Source organism: Rhinatrema bivittatum, chromosome 8 (assembly GCF_901001135.1).
Source record: "Rhinatrema bivittatum chromosome 8, aRhiBiv1.1, whole genome shotgun sequence".
In the NCBI taxonomy this organism is placed as follows: Eukaryota; Metazoa; Chordata; class Amphibia; order Gymnophiona; family Rhinatrematidae; genus Rhinatrema; species Rhinatrema bivittatum.
In genome coordinates, this window is record NC_042622.1 from 187,712,221 (window position 1) to 187,735,482 (window position 23,262).

The following is a 23,262-nucleotide window of genomic DNA, read 5'->3' on the forward strand; positions in this document are numbered from 1 at the left end:
TACTTCCCTGGACATTTGGGCATATGCAGTCCCTTCAAAGAACGCTTCGCTCCCGTTGGATCCCATTATCGGAGGAGCTTCAAATTCCCCTTCCCCTCAGGGGGGATCCAGGGTCAGTCTTTCATGGTGGCTTGATCAGGACCATTTGGAACCGGGATGGAGTTGGAAATCCCGGATTGGGTGATAGGGGCCACCGATGCTAGCCTCTTCAGTTGGGGAGAGGTGTGTCAGGGCCAGATCATTTAGGGTCAAAGGTCCATGGACGAGGCATCATGGTTTATTAATCAGTTACAGATGAGAGCAATGCGCTTAGCCTTGTTTTCCTTTCTGCCACGGTTACAAAGTTGGACAGTGCAAGTTCTATCAGATAATGCAATGATGATGGCTTAGATTAACTGACAGAGAGAGACCAAAAATCAAATGGTTTCTCAGGAGGCTTAGTAGTTGATTCACTGGGCGGAGAAGCACCTGGCAGTTCTGGCAGTGTCTCACATAGCCGGGGTGGACAGCATGCAGGCAGATTTTCTCAGCAGGCAAAAGCTGGACCCCAGAGAATGGTAGCTGTTCGAGGAAGCAATGCTTCTTGTTCACGCCAGGTGGAGAACACTTTGCTTGGACATGCTGGCATCGAGACAGAACACCAAGGTGGCACACGTTTACAGTCATAGGTGAGAACACGGAGCAGACGGAATCAACGCTTTGGTGTTTCCGTGGCCACAGGGAACTCTTCTTTACGTCTGTCCCGCATGGCCATTGTTGGACAGGGTATTATAGCGCATAGAGATACACCAGGGAGAAGTGATTCTTGTGGCTCCAGAATAGCCATGTCGGCCGTAGTTCATGGACCTAGTAAACTTGTATGTGAACTGTCCATTAGGGTTCAGTCACCTTCTGTCTTGGAAGGTGTCCCCTATTTGCTGATCAGGTGAATTGCTTCTGTCTCATGGCTTCATGTTTGAAAGGAACCACTTGAGGTAGAAGGGGTATTCTAAAAATGTTGTTGCCACCTTACTGCAGGCCAAGATGGCCATCCACGTCCTTGGCTTATGCTAGGATGTGGAGGATTTTTAAGGCTTGATGTGTTCAACAGGGCATACAGCCTACTTGGGCTTCAATTTCCCATAGCTTGACCTTTTTACAAAAGGGTCTAGTGAGGGATCTAGCCTATAATTTCCTTCGGGTACAGGTAGCAACTTTAGGCTGTCTTCGGGGTAAGATGCAGGGAGTGTCCCTGGCCTCGCATATTGATTTTTCTTCAAGTGGCAAAACACTTGCAGCCCCCAGTGCAGTCCATCGTGGAATCTTCATTTGGTGATGACGGAGTTGGGTAAGGCTCAGTTCAAGCCATTGTGGAGAACAACTACAGAATTTAGCCCTGAAAGTGATTTGTTTGGTGGCAATTTGTTTAGCCAGAAGAATTTCAGAGCTACAAGTGTTGTTTTGTAGAGACCCCTGTCTTCAGTTTATGGAGAATGGGGTGTCCTTGTGAATGGTGCCCTCATTTCTGCCAAAGGTTGTTTTGATCTTTCATCTTAGTCAAACAGTGGAACTTCCAGCCTTTATGATTTTGGATTCATCTGAGACACACATGAAGGAATTTCGTGTGTTGGATATGTGGTGGGGTTGTTTAGGTGTATGACCCGGAAATCAGATCATATATTTGTGCTTTGGAATGGGCCAAGAAAGAGGTGCAAGGCATCCAAGGCAGTAGAAGAGGACCAGCAGGCTCAAGTGCATACTGTTCCCAGCATCCCATGGGAGAGGACTCCAGAGGTCACAGTGAGCAATCCAGGCTTCAAACTCCACAGCCCCAGCTTCCAGAGGCCCTGCATCCTTTGCAATAGAAGAGGGCCAGAAGTACGCCATTAGGCATGCAAATCTCAAACCTCTCAGTCCTCTAAGTGAAGTTCAGCTTAATGGTGGTTGAAGAGGATTGGCAAGTATAGCTTTGGGAAATCTTAGGACTTAAAAACGTCTAGAGAGCGGTGAAATAGTGGGATATATTCTTTAGGGTTTGTGTGTGTCTGAGATAATAAACAAGCCAGAGGGAGTTAATTCTAGTGTCTGTCTTTCCCTCTCACCCACCCCTAGCTAAACCTTTGATTTTTAGGCAAGAGACATTCTCATTAAAATTCAATCAGGCTCTTATCTAAATCATACTATTGTACCAGCCCTTATTGAGAGTTTAATCATCCCCTTGTAGGTCACTAGCAGATTAATTAGTGAATACACCTATAAATTTAAAGTACTCTAATTCCAATTCCCTTAGCAACCTAAACTTAACTAGGAACTCAACAAAATTAAGATGAAAGCAGCAGTCCAGTTGCAAGAGGGGGGCTTTCCAGTCTTTTGCATCAAGTGTCACATGTATGATTTTTACCTGCTGTGAGAGATCATAGTGTGCACCCAGTGCAAGGAGCTCCTGGCTCTCAGGGAACAAGTCCGATCTCTGGAGGCTAGAGTAGCAGACTTGGAGGAGCTGAAGCAGACAGAGAGGTACATTGATGAGACCTTCAGGGACATAGTAGCCAAGTTCCAAATCCAGTCTGGCAGCCCTGGTGTTGCCTTGGATCAGAAAGGTCTCCTGGATGGAGAGCATCACCCTGGTGTAGCAGGAAGTGATCCTGTAGCAAGAACCTGTTCTCCAGGTGTCGTGTTGTCCTCTCACACTGAGGAAAGTATCCCAGGTCTACTGCCCAGGAGGGAAGGGTAAGGCCGGCCATCATAGTTAGTGATTTGATTATTAGAAATGTAGATAGCTGGCTGGCTGTTGGACGTGAGGTCCGCCTAGTAACTTGCTTGCCTGGTGTGAAGGTGGCAGACCTCATGGATTATAGACAGTGCTGGGGAGGAGCCAGCTGTCATGGTACATGTGGATACCAATGATATAGGAAAATCTGGGAGGGAGGTTCTGGAAGCCAAATTTAGGATTTTAGGTAGAAAGCTGAAATCCAGAACCTCCAGGGTGGCATTCTTCCAGGACAAGCAGGATGGTAGTCATCACATAAGGGTGTCGTCACTGGCGGAGCCCTATCACGGAAAACGTTTCTGTCAAAGTTTCTAGAAAGTTTTGACTGGCACGCTGAGCATGCACAGCATGCCATGATTCCTGTGTTCACAGGGGTCTCCCTTCAGTCTCTTTTTTTTCCACGATGCAGTTAGCCTCGAGTTTAGGAGCTCTGTGAGATTTTTCTCACAACTTTTCCTCACGGAAACACTTGAAGTTTTACTTCACAAATAATTTACCTACACGGGTCTCCCTTCGTGTACATTTCATCGACACTCGGTGAGTGCTATGTCCTGTTTTTCGGTCGGTTCCTGTCACCTAATGGTGACCCCGGGTTACCAACTTAATTGCGGCCTTCTCTTCACCCTCAGTCCGCCCCATAATGCCCGCGAGTGTCCTTCTTGTGATCCTCCACTGGGTTCATCGGGGCTAGAGGGATAAGGACGTCCATGGTTCCCATGGCCGCCAAGGCCACCGTCGATGCCATCGATGCTCACATCGATTCCATCGGTGCCTCCATCGATTCCCTCGATACCCTCATCCATGCCGTTGATGCCTCCTTCGATGCCATCCATGCCCCCATCGATGCCGTTGATGTCTTTGTTGGTTCCATTGATGCCGTCGATGCCCGCGTCAGTTCCGTCTATGCCATCTGTGTCCACGTCGATTCCATCGGTGCCCACATTGATGCCATCGATGCCCATGTCGATTCTGTCAATGCCATCGATGCCGCCGTTGATGCCTTCAATGCCGCCATCGATACCGTTGACACTACCGAAGCATCTATACCTCAATCAATGCCCTCGACTAAAGAAAACGCTCCATACTTCGGGTTCTAAACCAGAGCCCCGTGTAATCCTTGGGTGACAAACAATGCCAATAGCAGTGGAGGCACGGTGACAGTCAGTCACCAATGCCATCCGAGACAGCGAGGGCATCTTCCTCGGCGCTGGAGACTGACCGGGCTGAGCACCGTGGGAATCATCGTCACCAGCATGGTGAACGTCCGTCACCGACGCCATCCATGGCATCGGTGGCATCTTCCTCGGTGCTGGAGAATGACCGGGCTGAGCACCGAGGGGAAACAGCCAGCACTGACGTGATTTCACGTTCGGTGCCGGCAAACACAACTGAAAATAGAAGAAGAGACCATATAACTGAAACTCTGGCCAAACTTCACTGGCTACCCATAGAACATAGGATAAAATACAAAGCACTATGTACCATACATAAACTAATACATGATGAAAAAGCAGACTGGCTAAACACTGCACTACGGGTACACGTCCCACACAGGAACCTTCGTTCAGCAAACAAAGCTCTCTTAACCATTCCCTCAGTCTAGAAAGCACGACTAACCCAGGTAAGAGAAAGGGCATTATCTTTAGCAGGACCCACACTCTGGAACACAATGCCTTTAGAGACCAGATTACAGAGAGACCCCAAAACATTCAAGAGAAGTCTAAAGACATGGCTTTTTAAGCGTTTTATAAAGAGACCGGAGAATAGAAAATATACTGGAAAAAACAGAAGAGCACCAGCACACAGCACTATTCTCAAAAATGTGCATTATAATATTTTAACAAATTTAGTACACAACGAACGTAATAATAAAACACAGGAAATTAGATTTTTACCTGTAAAAGTATCTTCCAGGTACACCTGGCCAGAACCTACATCACTAAACATTTATGCGTATTTTGATGATTTAATGTAATCGAAACTTAATGGCACCTGTTAGAATGTACTATAGTATGCTTACTCCAACATTACTTATGTGCCTACATGTAAACCGTTGCAATGGTATATAGCTTAGCGACAGTATAGAAAAGACTTTAAATAAAATAAATAAATAATCCATTGATACCGCACCGGCATCAATATCCGTTGAGCCAGTTGTGAAGCGGGCCCCGGGCACAAGAGTCTCCATGCTCCTCTGCACCCAAGGCGCTGAGGCGTTCCCCACCAACACCGGTGCTGGGTACTGAGCCACCACAAATTAATGTGAAAGTGCCAGTAACGCCTAGCCTGTCTCCCCCTGTAGCTGTGCTACCCATACCAGCTTTCAGGGAGGAGTTGGACGTCTTCGTCCCTCAGGCTGTCCTCGATGCTTCTGGAATCTAGTAACACCGGAGCCATCGATATTTCCACCGTTATGGCACCGCCTCATTGTGGCACCTGCCAACGACAGCCTAAGTCATCACCGCTGACTCGTCCTTCTGAGCCTCCACCACGAAGGGCGATAGGCACTCTAATCCTGCTTCGGCACCAATCCCATCGAAACCTGATCACTAAAATGGACCAGAAGTTTTCGGAAGGTTCTAGGTTGTAACATCTTCCAAGAACCATACTGGTGTCACATATTGCTATTGCTGAAGATAAAGAAGGGAAGACCCAGATATGGTTCTCTGACCTGGATTGTCAAAGACGGAGCGAAATAGGGTGAGAGCCAGGTAGATCTCGAAGAACTGGGTCAGCTCGCTCCCAGAGGGGTGATGCCCAGGCCAAGACCTTACTGTCCAGGAGTGACAGGATGTAAGTTGTCTTGGTGATCACAACTGGGAAATATGCAGGTTGTAGGCAAAATTGCATATTACACTGATTCAGGAAACCCCTGCACATAAGAGGGTCTCCGAGAAACGTGGGGGTGCCGGCACAGTAGGCCGGAGGATCGGCGTGTGTGAAGCAGGATTAGGTTTGGCAGATGTAGAGGCAGAGTCCAACCAGTTACTCAGGTTATCTATGGCTATAGCCGGAGTTTCCAATAATTTTTGTTGTTCAGAAATTCGTTGCGCCAGGCCAGGAATGGCCTGGAGAGCCGAGACCTCTGCCGGGTCCATGGACTTGGCAATCTGTTAGGATTCGTAGGTTAGTGGGCCCGAGATGAGAGATGATACCGCCCTCGGGGAGGAGCCCCACTGAGCCTCACTGTCTGGAGGTGAGGTCTGAGCTACAGGTGACATAGCCCAGCGAGTAGTGGGAGAGCAGCAGACTGGGGTATGGATGTGGTAGCCAGGATAGGTTCCCCTAGTTGTGGAGTGCTGGACAGGCCCCGAGTAGCGGGGACTGCAGGCAAGGTATGGAGAAGTGCCTGCGAGGGTGACCCCAGGGGGGCGGAGCCACAGAGAGAGTCAGCACAAAGGGAATGACGTGGGCTCTCCCGGGAGACGGGGAAGCCCAGGGGTCTCAGGCAGTTCAGGAGAACACCACCCCGAAGAGTGGGGGAGTGCAGTACAGTCACAGGGTAGGCAGGACGCTACCCCGAGGAGCGGAGAGCAGAATGTAGTGACAGTGGTATGCAGGGCGCTGCCCCGAGGAGCAGGGGAGCACAGCACAGTCTCAAGTTCACAGGCGCTACCCCGAGGAGCAGGGTAGCGTGGCTAGTCACAAGCAATGGCAATGGCCCGCAGGGCGGGGTACACCAGCGCTGGATCTCCACGAAGCAGAGCGGTGAGGCAGTGGCCTGCAAGATGGGGTACACCTACATTGGTCTTCACAAGACAAAGTAGAACAGCAATGATCCGCAGAGCAGGGTACACCGTAGTAGAGTCTCACGGGAAGAATAGTCCAGCAATGGTCCGCAGAGCGGGGTACACCGAAGTAGAGTCACACGGAAAATAACCCATGCTATAGTTACACAATGTTAGGTTCCATATTAGGAGCTACCACCCAGGAAAAAGATCTAGGCATCATAGTGAATAATACATTGAAATCATCGGCTCAGTGTGCTGCGGCAGTCAAAAAAGCAAACAGAATGTTAGGAATTATTAGGAAGGGAATGGTGAATAAAACGGAAAATTTCATAATGCCTCTGTATCGTTCCATGGTGAAACCACACCTTGAGTATTGTGTACAATTCTGGTCGCCGCATCTCAGAAAAGATATAGTTGCAGCGGAGAAGGTACAGAAAAGGGCAGCCAAAACTATAAAGGGGATGGAACAGCTTCCCTGTGAGGAAAGGTTAGGGCTGTTCAGCTTGGAGAAGAGACGACAGAGGGGAGATATGATAGAGATCTTTAAGATCATGAGAGGTTGAGAATGGGTAAATGTGAATCAGTTATTTACTCTTTCAGATAATAGAAGGACTAGGGGGCACTCCATGAAGTTAGCAAGTAGCACATTTAAAACTAAACAGAGAAAAGTTTTTTTCGCTCATTGTACAATTAAGCTCTGGAATTTGCTGCCAGAGGATGTTATTAGTACAGTTAGTGTAGCTGGATTTAAAAAAGGTTTGGATAATTTCTTGGGGATAAGTCCATTAACTGCTATAAATCAAGATGACAGGGGTAGATTTTCAAAGGGTTACGCACGTATGATACATGTGAAACTCCCGAAAAGCTGCCCCTGCGCGCGCATGTCCTGGGGCTTTCAGAAATAGGCGGTCTGGAGGCGGGGCCGGGGCGTGGTGGTGATCATGGGCGGGGCCGGGGGCATGGTGGCAGTCATGAGGCTGGGCCAGGGGCGTGGTGACGTGAGGCCGGGGGCGTGGTGGCAGTCCTGAGGCTGGGCCAGGGGCATGGCGGCGGGCGTTCCTGAGTCCTCCAGCACTGTGGCCGTGCCGGAGGTTCACTGCCGGCGCGCACAAGTTACGCAGGGGGATTTAGTTAGGGGTGGGTTAAATAGGGGAAGGGAGGGGAAGATGGGGGGAGCCGTTGAAAAGTTCCCTCAGAGGGAACGGAGGCAGCCTGCGCAGCTTGGCGCGCGCAAGTTGCACAATTGTGCGCCCCCTTGCGTGCGCCGACCCTGGATTTTATAACATGCACGCGGCAGGGTGTAGATATTGCGAGCGAAGTTATTACGTTCCCACCCTTTATAGGGAAGCTTGGGTACATCCCAGGAGTCTCTACTGATCTGGGGTATGAACAGGAAAGGAAAATTGGTTCTTACCTGCTAGTTTTTATTCCTGGAATCCACAGATCAGTCCAGAATCCCATCTGCTAGTAAAGCCCACTTGTCATGGCAGTTTGTTTGGTTACATGATGTTCTGCTTAATATTGTTGGAACGAGTTTTCCATAGAGGCTTTGCCTCCCTTCTGCTCGTTAGGGGAGGTTGAGGTTCTCAGTTATTATTGTAGTTTTTTTCACCTTGGGTACAGGTCATACTGAGGGACTGCAGGTGGTATGGTAGGGTAAGTAGCAGTGTCAGTAAAGCTTTTCCCTGTACGTACCAGGATCAGTCCAGACTGCTGGGTTATGCCTCCCTTCCAGCAGATGGAGTCAGAGAGAAACCGAAAAGCACCTCCCACATAACCCGGGCTGTCACCTGCGATCCCTTAGTATTTTCTCTGACTCCAGCTTGAGAGGCATAACCTGATCTCGGTTTTCCTGGGGCTTTGCCCCATCAGGTTTGAATATCTTACAAAAAAAAAAAAAAAAAAGTTATTACAGCTACAGTAATAATACAGCTTTCAGAGCCTCTGACTGGATCGTTAAAAAAAAAAAAACCAACAAAAAAAAACCAGGGAAAAGTGATTTTCTGATTTATTTTTTTTTCTCATTCATTTTGCTGAAGCAGCCAGCCAGAGGCAGGCAAGGCAGGGCATTGTCCTGCCACGAATTCCCGGAGTGTTCACAGTCCTGGCCCGGTGAGAAGAGGGGATGGACTTACCGGTGGGCCGGTCACTCTCCGCCTCCCTCAGAGACGCTTTCATTCCTCTGGTTCCCCACCCCAGCGCCGTTCCCCATGGGCTGAGTACCTTTTAAAAAAAAAAAAAAGATTTTTACTTTTTTATTGGTTTGTAATCTCCTACCTCAGCCGCGCCTGCCAGCACTCTCCCGGGCCTCCGGAGGGGGTGGAGCTCCCACCCGGCTGCCAACTATGCCAAGAGGGACGGCATGTAGCTCCTGTGGAGAGCCGGGGCTCCGGCTCTCCCGCGAAGGCCTCTGCTCCCGGTGTCTCCCCGGGGGCGAGGGGCCTTCGCAACGGCCTGATTCAGCTCGGGGGGGCGGCCATTTCGCAGCGCAGAAAATCGCGCAGCGCGCACGAGGTGGAGGGGCAGAGGTCTGGCTTGCTTCCGATTAGCGTGGGAGCGGCGGCCATTTTGTCTGCCTCAGATGGGGACGCTGATGGCTCTGAGGAGGGAGAGGATCTCCCTCCTCCACTGTCCCCACCGCACAGGCCGCGTGGTTTGACGGCCGACCCTGCTCCTCCTCCGTTTAAGCCCCCGGGGGGGCCCTTAAAGCAACAGCATCCTTTTTTGTCAAAATTTATATTGCTGAGTGGGATGCCCAGTCTCCCAGCCCAGCAAAGATCCTGAGGGACTCCAGGAGTCAGGCAAAGGCGGATTCCTACCTTCCTCCCTTTTTCTTGGGGGATAGATTGCCTGATCTGGTGGACCTGGTGGATCCAGGTTTTCAGGATTCTTCCACCCTCGATATGGGCGATAAGGGGGACAATGTCACCCAGGTGGAGGGTGACGACCCCCAGGTCCTCCGTCTGTTCCGTCAGGAGAAACTGGACCACTTGATTTTACACGTGCTGCAGGAGCTGGAATTCCCTCTGTCTCAGGAATCGTCAGATTTATCTACGGGGGATTCAGCTTTAGCGGGGCTCCGCGCCCCACCACAGACATTCCCTTTTCACCGGAAGCTATCAGAGATTGTGTCCCGTGAGTGGGAGACCCCGGAAGCCTCTTTACAGGTCACCAGAGCCATGGAAAATTATACCCACTTCCTGCTGATTCGCTTGACCTCTTTAAGGTTCCAAAAGTGGACTCCGCAGTCACAGCCATAGCCAAGCATACTACTATTCCGGTGACTGAAGGCACTGCACTTAAAGACCTACAGGATAGGAAGTTGGAAGTGTTGCTTAAGCGTATATTTGAAGTATCCGCCTTAGGGATACGGGCAGCTGTATGTAGTAGCCTTATGCAACGGGCTTTGCTTCGGTGGGTTCAGCAAATGTTGATGGCCCAAGACCTTCCCCCTGGGGAGGATGAACAGGCGGCCTGTATGGAATCGGTGGTCGCCTATACGGCAGATGCCCTTTATGATCTTCTACGTACTTTGGCACGCACTATATCTTCGGCGGTTGTGGCCTGTTGTGACTCCGGAACTGGTCCGCGGATGCCTCATCTAAATCCCAACTGGGGTCCTTCCCTTTTCGGGGTAAGTTGTTGTTTGGGGATGAGCTGGAACAACTCATAAAGGCCTTGGATGACAACAAGTGTATAAGCTGCCAGAGGACAAGCCCAGGGCGGCCCACTCACCGGGTAGCTACAGAGGCCGTTTCAGGGGACAGCGTCGTTTTCGATCTGGTAGGGGTGCATTGAGCTATACCCCTCGACAATCAGCTTTGAGAGCACAGTCGTGGTCGTATTCCTTTCGAGGCAGGCGGCCTCAGCGTGCCAGGACCCATGCCTTCACACACAATAGCAAGCCTGCACAATGAAGGGACGCCAGCCCATTCCTCCATACCGAACATCTGAGGTCGTCTGTCCCAGTTTTACGAGGAATGGGTCAAAATTACTTCAGACCAGTGGGTACTAGATATTATAAGTCACGGTTATGCTTTGGATTTTGCTCGTCCCCTCCGGGATCTGTTCCTGGTGTCCCCTTGCGGGCCACCGCAGAAGCAACAGGTGGTCCTTCAGACCCTAGTTCGGTTGAAGGCTCTGGGAGCCATTGCGCCGGTTGCTCAATCGGAACGCCGGACCGGTCGCTACTCCATCTATTTTGTAGTCCCCAAGAAGGATGGGACTTTTCGATCGATTTTAGACCTCAAACAGGTCAATAAGGTCTTGCGGGTGCCTCGCTTTTGTATGGAAACCTTGTGATTGGTCATTGCAGTGGTCCATAAAGGACCCCTATGTGGCTTATCTCCACAAAGGGATCCAAGAACACCATCAGCGGTTTCTCAGATTCATGATCATGGAGCAGCACTATCAGTTTTGTGCCCTACCCTTTGGGCTGGTGACTGCTCCTCGCGTGTTCACCAAGGTGCTGGTGGTGGTAGCGGCGAGCTTACGACGGGAAGGGATTCTAGTGCATCCCTATCTGGACGACTGGCTCATTCGAGCGAAATTGGAGGAACTCTGCCGGGCGGCGGTCCGTTCGGTCGTGTGTTGACTACAGTCTCTGGCTGGGTTGTCAACTATGCCAAGAGCCAGTTGATCCCAACCCAGGTGATAGAGTTCTTGGGGGCTCGATTCGATACATTTGTAGGCAGAGTCTCGTTACCCCTCGATCGCATGGACAGGTTGATGTCTCAGGTGCGGCGACTGCTGTTGCTCCCCTCCCCAGTGGTGTGGGATTATTTGCAGGTTCTTGGGTTTATAGCATCTACCCTGGAGCTAGTTCCTTGGGCTTTCGCACATCTGAGACCTTTACAGAGAGCGCTGCTCTCACGTTGGGATCCTAAATCAGAAGAGTACCAGATCCCTTTGCCACTGCTCAAACCTGCCAGATCCAGTCTGGCCTGGTGGCTCAATTCGGATCACTTGCTGAGGGGGGTGAACCTCGAGAGCCCTCAATGGGTAGTTGTAACAACCGATGCCAGCCTCTCCGGTTGGGGGGCAGTGTGCCAGTCGAGATCGGCTCAGGGTCTTTGGACTCCGTTACAGGCACAGTGGTCTATCAACAGGTTGGAGACCAGAGCGGTCCGACTAGATCTACAACACTTCTTATCAATGTTACGCAACAAAGCGGTGCGGATTCTCTCCGACAATGCGACCGTGGTGGCCTACATAAACAGACAAGGAGGCACCAGAAGTCGTCCCGTGTCCGACGAGGCCGACAAACTGATGAGCTGGGCAGAGTGTCACCTGGCCCGGATTGCGGCGTCTCACATTGCCGGGGTCGACAACGTTCAGGCGGACTTCCTCAGCCGACAACAATTGGATCCCAGGGAATGGGAACTGTCGGGGGACGTTTATGCGAATGATCTCAAGACGATGGGGGACTCCCCACCTGGACCTGATGGCGACTCGTCAGAACGCAAAGGCGGCTCGCTTCTTCAGTCGCAGACGGGACCACGGGTCTGAAGGAGTGGACGCGCTGGTCCTTCCTTGGCCGCCGCATGTCCTCCTCTGTGTTTCCTCCATGGCCGCTGATTGGAAAGGTATTACGTCGCATAGAGTCTCACCAGGGTCCGGTGATTCTAGTGGCCCCCGAGTGGGCTCGAAGGCTGTGGTTTGCCGATCTGATCAATCTAGCGGTGGACGATCCGCTGCGCTTCAGTCACCTGCCCGACCTGCTCCGGCAGGGTCCAGTATTTTTAGAGCAGGCAGATCGATTCTGTCTAGCGGCCTGGCTTATGAAAGGAGGCGGTTAAGAAGAAAGGGTTACTCGGAGGCAGTTATTTCTACTCTTCTGCGAGCCAGGAAAACTTCTACGTCTATTACCTACGTTCGGGTATGGAAAGTCTTTGATTCTTGGTGCCACGGGTTCAGCTTGTCCCTGTGATGGGCCACTATTGTTCACATCCTGTCATTTTTACAAGACGGATTATGGAAGGGTCTGTCTTACGGTTCGCTCAGGGTTCAGGTTTCGGCCTTGGGCAGTCTGCGTGGTAAAATTGATGATATTTCCATTGCGTCTCACCCGGATGTGATACGGTTTTTGAAGGGGGCCATGCACTTGAAACCGCCGGTGCGTGCGGTTTGTCCGTCCTGGAGTTTAAATTTGGTTCTCCGTTGTCTCTGCGAGCCACCTTATGAGCCCTTGAAGCGAGCGACACTTAAAGACTTGATGCTTAAAGCAGTGTTTCTCGTGGCTATCTGTTCGGCTCGGTGGGTTTCAGAGCTTCAAGCCTTGTCCTGTCAAGAGCCTTTTTTGCGTATTTCTGATTCGGGTATTTCTCTTCGCACGGTACCCTCCTTTCTGCCCAAGGTAGTCTCGGCTTTTCATGTCAACCAGTCAGTCGAGTTACCGGCATTTTCTGATGAGGATAAGGATCTGAGGAGATTGGATGTCCGTAGGGTCCTATTGCAATACTTGGAGGTTACTAATCCGTTTTGATTGTCCGATCACCTCTTCATTTTGTGGAGCGGTCCTAAGAAGGGGGCTAAGGCTTCTAAGACTACTATCGCTCGATGGTTGCAGGACGCTATTGCTTCCACTTACATATGTTGCGGGCGCCCAGTGCCGGAAGGACTTAAGGCGCATTCTCTTTGGTCTCAGGCGGCTTCATGGGCTGAAAGCCAGTGTGTCTCGCCACAAGAGATTTGTCGGGCGGCCATGTGGAAATTCTTGCACACATTTGCTAAACATTACCGGTTGGATGTCTGGTATCTGAGGGTGGATTCCTTTGGTAGCAGTGTGCTTCGCGTGGGACTCTCCAGGTCTCACCCCATTTAGGGCAGCTTGGGTTCATCCCAGCAGTCTGGACTGATCCTGGTATGTACAGGGAAAGGAAAATTAGTTCTTACCTGTTAATTTTCGTTCCTGTAGTACAAAGGATCAATCCAGATGCCTGCCTGTACACAGGGAGAGTCCAATCAGCTGTTCATATTTTCTTGACAGGTTGTGACGCAAGTCAGTTTCTTTCGGCTGAACCACTTTCAGTTAGATTGTTTTTTTGGTACACGTTTATGCTCGTTTTATCTTTTCAGCAGGTTTAGTTTTAACTTGATCTAGTCACTGGTTGCTAAAGCGTGTTTGCGCATAATTCTCTATATATAACAAAAATTTTTGTAGCAATAGCCATTCATTCTGCTTTGATATCGATAATACTGAGGGATCGCAGGTGGCACCCCGGGTTATGTGGGAGGTGCTTTTCGGTTTCTCTCTGACTCCATGTGCTGGAAGGGAGGCATAACCCAGCAATCTGGACTGATCCTTGGTACTACAGGAACGAAAATTAACAGGTAAGAACTAATTTTCCTTTCTTCTCTGTCTCCATCTGCTGGCAGGGAGGCAAAACCCATGAGTCTGGACTGATCTGTGGTATTCCAGGGGCGAAAAATAGCAGCTGAAAACCCATTTTCCTATATCAAGGCCACTATCTCTTAAAATGTAATAAAAAAATTAAAATCTAGATTCTGATTTTATTATTCAAATTAATTTTTGTATTAGGCACTTGATCTAAATATCTCCATTTTGATCTACAAAATTTATCTTTTGACTTCATTAATCCAGCATATCTCGCTCATCTGAAAGAATAGGAATTGGAGAACCTGTAAACTCAACAGCAGGGGTGGGCAATTCCGGTCCTCGAGGGCTGCAAACCAGTTGGGCTTTCAGGATATCCTTAATGAATATGCATGAGAGAGACCTGCATACACACTGCCTCAGTTGTATGCAAATCTATTTCATGCATATTCATTAGGGGTATCCTGAAAACCCAACTGGTTTGCAGCCCTCGAGGACCGGACTTGCCCACCCCTGCTCGACAGTATCCAGTGATATGATAATGCCATCAAAGCTCCAAAAGCAGCAGTAATTTATATAGAATTGATTTATAAACAAGTACCGTACTTACAGAAACAGTAAGTGAGTGAAATAGTCTCAAGGCCTATCAGGAAAAAATATTTAGGTGAATTTTAAAAGCCTGACGCATGCCAAAACTGGGAGATATGTAAATATGTTGGGCCGGCATGCACCAAGCGGATTTTAAAAGCCTCCCGAGTTGTGCAAATCTCCCAGTACGCGCACAAATGAAAAAGTGCAAAAAGGGGCAAAGCATGGGTGTGGTTTGGCGGGGTGTGGATGTTCCCGGTTTATGAATGAAACCGGTGCGTGTAAAAGCTTACGTACACAAGTGCGCGCTGGGGTCCTCTACTACATAATTTTATTTCTGCTATGAATGGTGTGTAAGTCCTAAAACAAAAAATTATAGGCATGTCAGCAAGGTTTTAAGGGTCGGGTTTAAGAGGGGAAAAGGAAGGCTATTTAAGTAGGGGAGGTTAGGAAGTTCTATTCTTTACCTAGGCGAACTGGGAAGAAGTCATTCAACTGGTAATTCAGACGGTGCATTTTCTATTAAAGTCCCCCCACTTACACACTAGAGGTGGCATTTGTACGCAAATGCGCACAGCCATATAAAATTGTGCACACATGTACGCGCATTCAGCCGATTTTATACCATGCTCGTATATATGCATGTATGTTATAAAATGGCTGGCATTAAAGTTACCGTTGTGTCTCCCACTTTCATGCATGAAGGAGCACTCCTCATGCACGCTCACCTGCTAGGTCTTTGAGCTCTGATAGAGCATGTTCCACATCAGTGGCGTCCAATGATGTCACCCCATTTGTGTGGCTCAATTGTCCTGATATCTACAGAGAACTTCTGTTACAGGTAAGCAACTTTGCTTTCTCCCTGTCATTTTTTAAAAAATCTATTTAAAGGACATGCATACATACAAATGCTTTTATGAGTCCAGCTATAGTGACCACAACAATAACAAAGATAACAGCCGGAAAAGTATGGTCCTTATTGCTTGATAATTGCATCTGATTTACCATCCTCATATAAAAGTCATGCCAGAAATGTACAAGTGACATGACCGTATCCCAGGAATGAGATTACTGGCTGCAGAAGTGGTGCTCAGCTGACCAAAAGACCAGAATTTATCCCAAATAGAGTCATAAGAACATAAGAACATGCCATACTGGGTCAGACCAAGGGTCCATCAAGCCCAGCATCCTGTTTCCAACAGAGGCCAAACCAGGCCACCAGAACCTGGCAAGTACCCAAAAACTAAGTTGTGCATCTTAAGAGTATCTTTGAAGGAATGCGATGACTTCCCAATACCGGTGATCTCCCTGCTGTTTCTGTTGGGCCCTTACACCGATTTAAAGGGTAGTTGTCAAGTGTTCTGTGAAGTTTCTTTTCCTCAACTTTTAAAACAGAATGTTGGTCATTTTTACAGCAGTGGAATGTTGTGAAGACAACTAGTTTGTTTACGGTGATCATCAACTCTGATCTGAACCATACATGTCGAAACTTTTAAATTCATTGAATTTACTGGGTTTTTTAGAACGCTGCCTCACTGTGCTATTCTTTTTTCTGAAAGCATGATTTACAGCTTTTACCTGTTACAAGCTAACTTTCAGAGTTCATTTTGTTGTAAAACATTTTTACCACAGAGAATGTAAGTTTTGCTGGTTGTTTGGATTGTATCTTTTATAAGAAAAGTTTACTTGAAATTGTACATTTTTAATGGGGGAAGGAGGGGGCTGGGAATCAGTTAGATTCAGGGTGGGAAAAAGCAGATTACAATATCTGGATCAAGCATAAAAGAACATTTCTGGCAGAATTTAATTTACTGCTTTAAACATTGACAAATTTAAATTTTTTTTATAGGAAGTTCACTGGAACTAACCACAATTACTGTGAAAGAAGAAACTGAAGATCCTAACTATTTTCAGTACAATATTCCAGGTAATAGTTGTTTTTCTATCTTTGTGTTTGAACAGCTGATTAATAGACTATAATACATATTGTACTCATAATTATATTTGTTTCTCTCTTAAGAAATTCCAGCACTAGTATTAATATTGTATGTAGCATACAGAGCAAGGCAGCTAAATGATGTTTAGGGTAAGGAGTATGGCTAATTAGTCTAAAGAAGTGAATCCTTGAGTAGTTAGGTTAGGGTAGGCAACTCCAATCCTTGAGTACTGCAAACAGATCTGGTTTTCAGGATATCTACAATGAATGTACATGAGGGAAATTTTCATGCACTGCCTCCGTTATATGCAAACATCTTATGCATTTTCATTGTGGAGATCCAGAAAACCAGTCCTGTTTGCGACACTCAAGGACAAAAAATTGCCTCTTCTTAAAAGCTTGTAAATGGAATCATATTACAAGTTATATTCCAGTCAAAATACCAAAGGCATGCTCCCTGTTAGTACCCAGATCAGTCCAGACTCCTGGGTTTTGCTTCCCTGCCAGCAGATGGAGCGAAAGTTTCATTGACACTGTACGTAACCAGTGTGCTACCTGCAGTCCCTCAGTATTTCTCTGTCTCCAGCAGATGGTAGATGGGGTAAAACCTTCAATCTGGAGTGTATATAAAAAGAAGAAAAAGAGAAGATAGATCTCTGGTTCCTCCCAGGGAGGAGTTAAATCCTGGTCAGGGCCTTGATTGCTGCTTCAGAACTAGTCATCCAAGAATTTCCTGAAGTTCAGGTAAAAAGGCTGGTGATAGCCGCGCACCGTTCTGGCCACATGGCAGTGGCGTGAGGCAGGCAGTGGTGTTCATGTGTAGACTCGCAGTCCGTCTAAATTCAGACGGCTTGTATTCTGTGTGCATTCCTGGTGGGGAAGGCACTTTGGGGGAGCCCAATGCTAGACTGACGGCTAAACAAGTCTCGCAGGTGACAAGGTCTAGCGCTGAGGTTTCCCCATCAATACGGGAATCGTGGCCATTTTTGATTCCCTAGCAATGTTGGAGGAAGAGGCAGGGGAATCCCCTCCTAACTGTAGCTGGCGGTTTCCTGTCCCGCGGAGGTGCAGAAAGGCACTTGCACCAAGAAGGAGTCTCTGGTTCTGGTAGAGGTCTTCTGCTGGTTTTAATTTGCTTATGCGCAAAGCATGTTTAGCGGAACAAGCAGTGGGGGATGCTGGCTCTCGGCCCCAGTCTCCATGGATTCTTGGCCAGTCAAGATGCCTGACCCATTATAACAGTTACTTACTCACTCCCTCCCTCCCATTTTTCCCCCCCTTATTCTTATAGGGCGTTTGATGGCACAACTTTTCTTTCTATTAAGATTCTCTTCTTTTTAAAAAACTTTATTTTATTGTTTATATACCATTTTGTGTAATTTTTATTCTTTTTAATTTATTTTCTAATCTCTTTTATTTTATATTACTTTGTAAACTGTTTTGATAAAACTTACATTTTAAAAATGGTATATAAATACTTTAAAATAAATAAATAAATAAATAAATAAAGCAAGCTCTTCAGGCCTTCAATGATTTTCGGTGCCAGATGTTGAACGGATCCAGGCCTAAACACGCTGAAGGTGTAGGCAGGCTTTGATTAGCTGCATGGTAGGCCGTGTCAGCAGTTCTTTTTCTGCTTCATAGGTGTGTGTGCACATTCTAGCCGTGTGGCATTTGCATGCACAGGGATCTGTGCACGTAAGGCCGCAGCCTAGATTTGAGCATGTACGTCCGTGACCTAGACTTGAGTGCATATTTGCGCGGGCACTTGTGTGCGTATGACCGCGGCCTAGGCAAGCCTGTATTTGTGCATGTACTTGTGCACATGTGACCGCGACCTAGTCTTGAGTGCATATTTGCGTGTGTCCTGAAGGAGTGCATGAAAACACCCGGGTGCCATTGGTGTGCACACCAGAGGCCGCCTAGAGACGAAGTTCAGGAGAGCTAGGCACTGGGGACAAACAAGTCCAAGCACCTTGCTATGTGTGAGGCTTGCCGTCTGAGAGCAATTCAGTCCTCGATCTCCATCTGTGTCTGTGCTGTTTAGATGTTCAAAACAATTTGACTACTACAGCTTTTGCCCTGTGGTGTCTCTGGAGGGGAGTGGAGTGGAAGGCGAGGCAATGGTCAATTCTCCTCCTTCCTTGTTCCTGATGGCAGAAGCTTCCCCAAGAAAGGATGGGGGGTGCAAGGTTGGGCCTAAGGGCTCTGGTATAAATCCAGCCTCCTCCTCCTGGGTGGAATATTTCCAGGGCCTGCAGACCTCCCCTTTATCAGTCACGGCAGACAAACGCTGCAGGGAGTCTGTCCCTGGTAATGTTCAAGGGAATGTGGATCATGCTACATCGGAGGATTCCAATGGGAAATTGGCTTTCTCCCAGGACAAGCAAGATGGTAGTCCTCACAGATGGGTGACATCATCAGATGGAGCCCGGCAAGGAATACTTACTTTGACTGGCACACTGAGCATGCCCATCATGCCACTATCCCTGCAGCCACGCGGGGGTCCCCTTTTTTCTGCAGTGCAGTTGCCTTGCGGGTTTTTGGAGCTCTTCAGTTACTTTCCTAAAAAGAAAGGAATTGTACTTTTTTTCGCTGGTTCTTCCTGCTCCAGGGTCTCCCTTTGTGAGTCGGTTCCTCCGGTGTTCGGTAAGTAAAATTGTCGTGTTGTTTCGGTCGATTCCCAAGCATCTGCCCCCCCGGTAGCCGCTAACCACTGACCATGCTTCGTCTTTTTTCGATGGCAACCGGCTTCCGGAAGTGTCCCCAGTGTCCGTGGACTATGTCCATCACAGACTCGCATGACGTTTGCGTCCTCTGCCTGGGGCCTTTCCATGATGTTCGTTGGCGCCCCAATTGTGCTCAGATGACACCCACGCCCACCTGGATAACATGGAGCACCTATTCGGTCCCCGATAGTTGGCTCCATTGACTCCAGTCCCAGGGTCGTTGGGCCAGGGTAATCATAGTGACCCAGGACCGTTGACCTCGGTGGCCCACCGTGAAGAAAAGGGCACGGGGGATCGCCCCTTGCCAGCGTCGGGCAAGTCCAAGCCCTCGGGATCATTTTCCTCTGCGCCGGAGAAGTACCGGGCCAAGCACCGAGGGAAGCACAGACACTGGCACCGACGGTTGTCACCACATAGTGCCGGCACCAATACCGGAGGGTCACTGACCTCGGTTGAATCCCCTTCAAAGCGGCCCCGGGTGAGGAGGCTCTGTCCCCCTCCAGATCTGGGAGCCCAGGGCGTTCCCCACCGATTCTGGTGTCAGGTACCGAGTCTCCGCGGACCCCCATGGAGGCTTCGCCTTCGCCCCATCCGCTGCCTATGCCCTCATCGGCACTCACTACGCTAGGAGAGGAGAGGAGTTGGACTGCATGGTTCAACAGGTGGTGCTTCATGCTCTTTGGGGCCTTGAGCAACCACCAACACCGGCCCCCATGCTGATACTGGAGCCAACTCCCTCAATGTTGACTCCCCTTCTAAAGTGGCTGGACGGTGGTCCTTTGGTGCCCTGTTCGCCGCCGATTCAGGGATCCTCTGCAAGTTTTAAAAGGGGGAGAACCAATTTTCCTATATTCCATCTATTTTGTGGTTCTGGGAAAAAAAAAGGAAGGGACATTTCAGCCGATATATTGGATTTAAAGAAGGTAAATGCGGTTCTCAAGGATCCCCATTTCCACATGGAGACTCTGAGGTCCAACTCTGAGGTCTGTCAGAGCGGCGGTAAACAAGGGAGAGTTCTCAGCATCTCTTGACATGTCAGAGGCTGATCTGCACATAACCATCAGGCTGGAACACCAGAGATTCCTGATGTTCATGGTTTTAGGGGAATATTTTCAGTTTCGAGCTCTTCCTTCAGCTGGTAACGGCTCTGCGTACCTTCAGCAAGGTGATCGTGGTGGTGGCTGCCGCATTGCTAAAGTAGGGTGTGTTGGTGCATCCATGTCTGGGCAACTGGCTCATTCGTGTGAAATCAGAGGACCTCTTGTCAACAATCAGTACAAAAGGTACCGATGTGCTTGAAGTCTCTAGGATGGGTGGTGAACCTTAGCAAAGAGCCATTTAGTCCCCTCTCAAACTCTGGAGAATCTGGGAGATTGACACACTGGCGAAGTGTATGTTTCTTACAGAGAGAGATTGCTGAAATTGCAGAGTCAGATTCAGCATCTGCTAGAGGTTTTGGTGCCCAGAATCCTGGGTTCTATGGCATCAACATTGGAATTAATTCATTAAGTGTTTGCGCATATGCGGCCTCTGCAAGGGGCTCTTCTCTCCCACTGGAATCCAATGTTGGAAGAGTTTCATCTTCCTTTCCTTTAGAGGGGGTATCCAGGGACAGTTTTTCGTGGTGGCTTACTTGCACCAATCTCAAGTGTGGTGCAGAATTGGAGGTTCCAAACTGGGTAATAATCACCACACATGCAAGCCTCTCCGAATGGAGGGTGGTGTGGCAAGATCAGTCAGCGCAGGGCCAGAGGTCGAAACAGGAGGCCTCATGGTCTATCAATCGGTTAGACACAAGAGTGGTGTGTTTTTGTGTTGCTTGCCTGAGTGCCATGGTTACACAGCCATCCAGTATGGATCCTATCGGACAATGCGACGATGGTAGTTTACATCAACTGTCAAGGCGGAGCCAAGAATCAGGCAGTGGATCGAGAGGCCCGGAGTTGATTCTCTGGGCAGAGCAGCTCTTGGAGCTGCTGGCAGTGTCTCATATCGCCGGATAAGTTCTTGGAGGAGAAGTCCATTAACTGCTATTAATCAAGTTGACTTAGGGAATGGCTTCTGCTATTACTGGCATCAGTAGCATGGGATCTTCTTAGTGTTTGGGTACTTGCTAGGTTCTTGTGGCCAGGCTTGGCCTCTGTTGGAAACAGGATGCTGGGCTTGGTCTGACCCAGCATGGGAATTATTAGAAAGGGAATGGTGAATAAAACAGAAAATGTCATAATGCCTCTGTATCGCTCCATGGTGAAGACCACACCTTGAATACTGTGTACAATTCTGGTCGCCACATATCAAAAAAGATATAGTTGCGATGGAGATACAACAGAGAAGGGTGACCAAAACGATTAAGGGGATGGAACAGCTCCCCTATAAGGAAAGACTAAAGAGGTTAGGACTGTTCAGCTTGGAGAAGAGATGGCTGAAGGAGGATATGATAGAGGTGTTTAAAATCAAGAGAGATCTAGAACGGGTAAATGTGAATCAGTTATTTACTCTTTCGGATAATAAAAGGACTAGGGGGCACTCCATGAAGTTAGCATGCGGCACATTTAAACTTCGGAGAAAGTTCTTTTTCACTCAACACACAATTAAACTCTGGAATTTGTTGCCAGGGAATGTGGTTAGTTCTGTTAGTGTAGCTGGGTTTAAAAAAGGATCGGATAAGTTCTTGGAGGAGAAGTCCATTTCATGCTATTAATTAAGTTGACTTTAATGGCAACCAAAGAGAACACCAAGGTATCTTGATTTTACAGCCGCCGAAGAGAATATGTTATGGAAGGTTCTGGTTCTCCCAAACACTCGAGAGATTCTTCATGTCTTCCCTCCGTGGTCTATGGTGGACAAGAGATTAATGCGGATAGAGAAACATCCGAGCAACGTGATCCTGGTAGCTGCAGAGTGGCTATGTCAAACATGGTTCTCTGATCTGATCAACATAGCCATAGAAAGGCCACTGAGCTTCGGCCATCGACCGACTCTTTTCTACCAAGTTCCTAATATTTTTGGGTCAGGCGGCTCACTTCTGTCTCAGTATTTGTGCATGTACTTGTGCACATGTGACTGCGACCTAGCCTTGAGTGCATATTTGCGTGTGACCTGGAGGGGTGCATGAAAACACCCGGGTGGCATTGGTGTGCACGCCAGAGGCCGCCTAGAGACGAAGTTCAGGACAGCTAGGTACTGGGGACAAACAGGTCCAAGCAGAGAGAGAAAAACACTGGGGCAGATTTTTAAAAAGTACGCACGCGCATACTTTTGTTCGCGCAACCGGTGCAAACAAAAGTACGCGTAGCCGCGCGTATCTTTTAAAATCCATGGTCGGCGCGCGCAAGGCTGCGCAAAATCGGCAGCCTGCATGCGCCGCGCCGCCTGCCTCCATTCCCTCCGAGGCCGCTCTGAAATTGAGCAGCCTTGGAGGGAACTTTCTTTCCGGCGCCCCCCACTTTCCCTTTCCTTCCCCTAACTAACTCAACCCCAGCCCTAACTAATTCCCCCCCACCTTTATTTCAAAAGTTATGCCTACCCGAGGCAGGCGTAACTTTTGCGCGCCAGCACGCCATGTTCCGGTCCGGGGGCTGGACTGGAGGCCGCGTCCATGCCCCTGGAACTCCCCTGGGCCGGAACCATGCCCTCAGCCCCGCCCCCGATGACGCGCCGGCCGCGACAGGCCCCCCCCGACACGCCCCTCCCCAGGAAAGCCCCGGGACTTACGTGCGTCCCGGGGCTTGTGCGGGCCGCCGAGCCTATGCAACATAGGCTCGGCGCACGCAGGGAGTGGAAGGGGCAGCTTTTCGGGGGTTACGCGCGTATCCCTTTGAAAATCTGCCCCACTATGTACAAGGCCCTCATAGTATCCTGTTATAGAATCCATCAAGCTAGGGTGAGAGAACATAGAGAAATTTAATCTTTTTGAGACTTTCCTCACTCCAGATGATGTCAGATCTTCACCAAGGTGAACTGTGCTGTTCATACATCTAACTCTACATGCGAAACTTGCCTCTAAACCACCACCACCACCTCGCATCCACCTATTAGATGGCCCTCCTATAGAGATATCAATACTTCAGTACTATAAGGGCCTTGTAGATCGTCTCTCGAATTTCCTTAGCACAACATGTGAAAAATAGGGAGTAGCGCATGGTGCGCTAAGTTTACCGCACCATGCGATACTTCCAATGCAAAGCGGTAAG

At 48.9% G+C, this 23,262-nt stretch overlaps 1 protein-coding gene across 9 annotated transcripts in view; it reads left to right on the plus strand.

The window, feature by feature from the left end:
- GTF2I (general transcription factor IIi) overlaps positions 1 to 23,262 on the plus strand; it is a 240,633-nt gene that overhangs the window by 60,388 nt on the left and 156,983 nt on the right. For all 9 annotated transcript variants that reach the window (XM_029612153.1, XM_029612156.1, XM_029612158.1 and 6 more), the window contains one exon: positions 16,254 to 16,331. In XM_029612153.1, the coding sequence (XP_029468013.1) occupies positions 16,254 to 16,331 (78 nt within the window). The remainder of the gene's footprint in view (positions 1 to 16,253; positions 16,332 to 23,262) is intronic.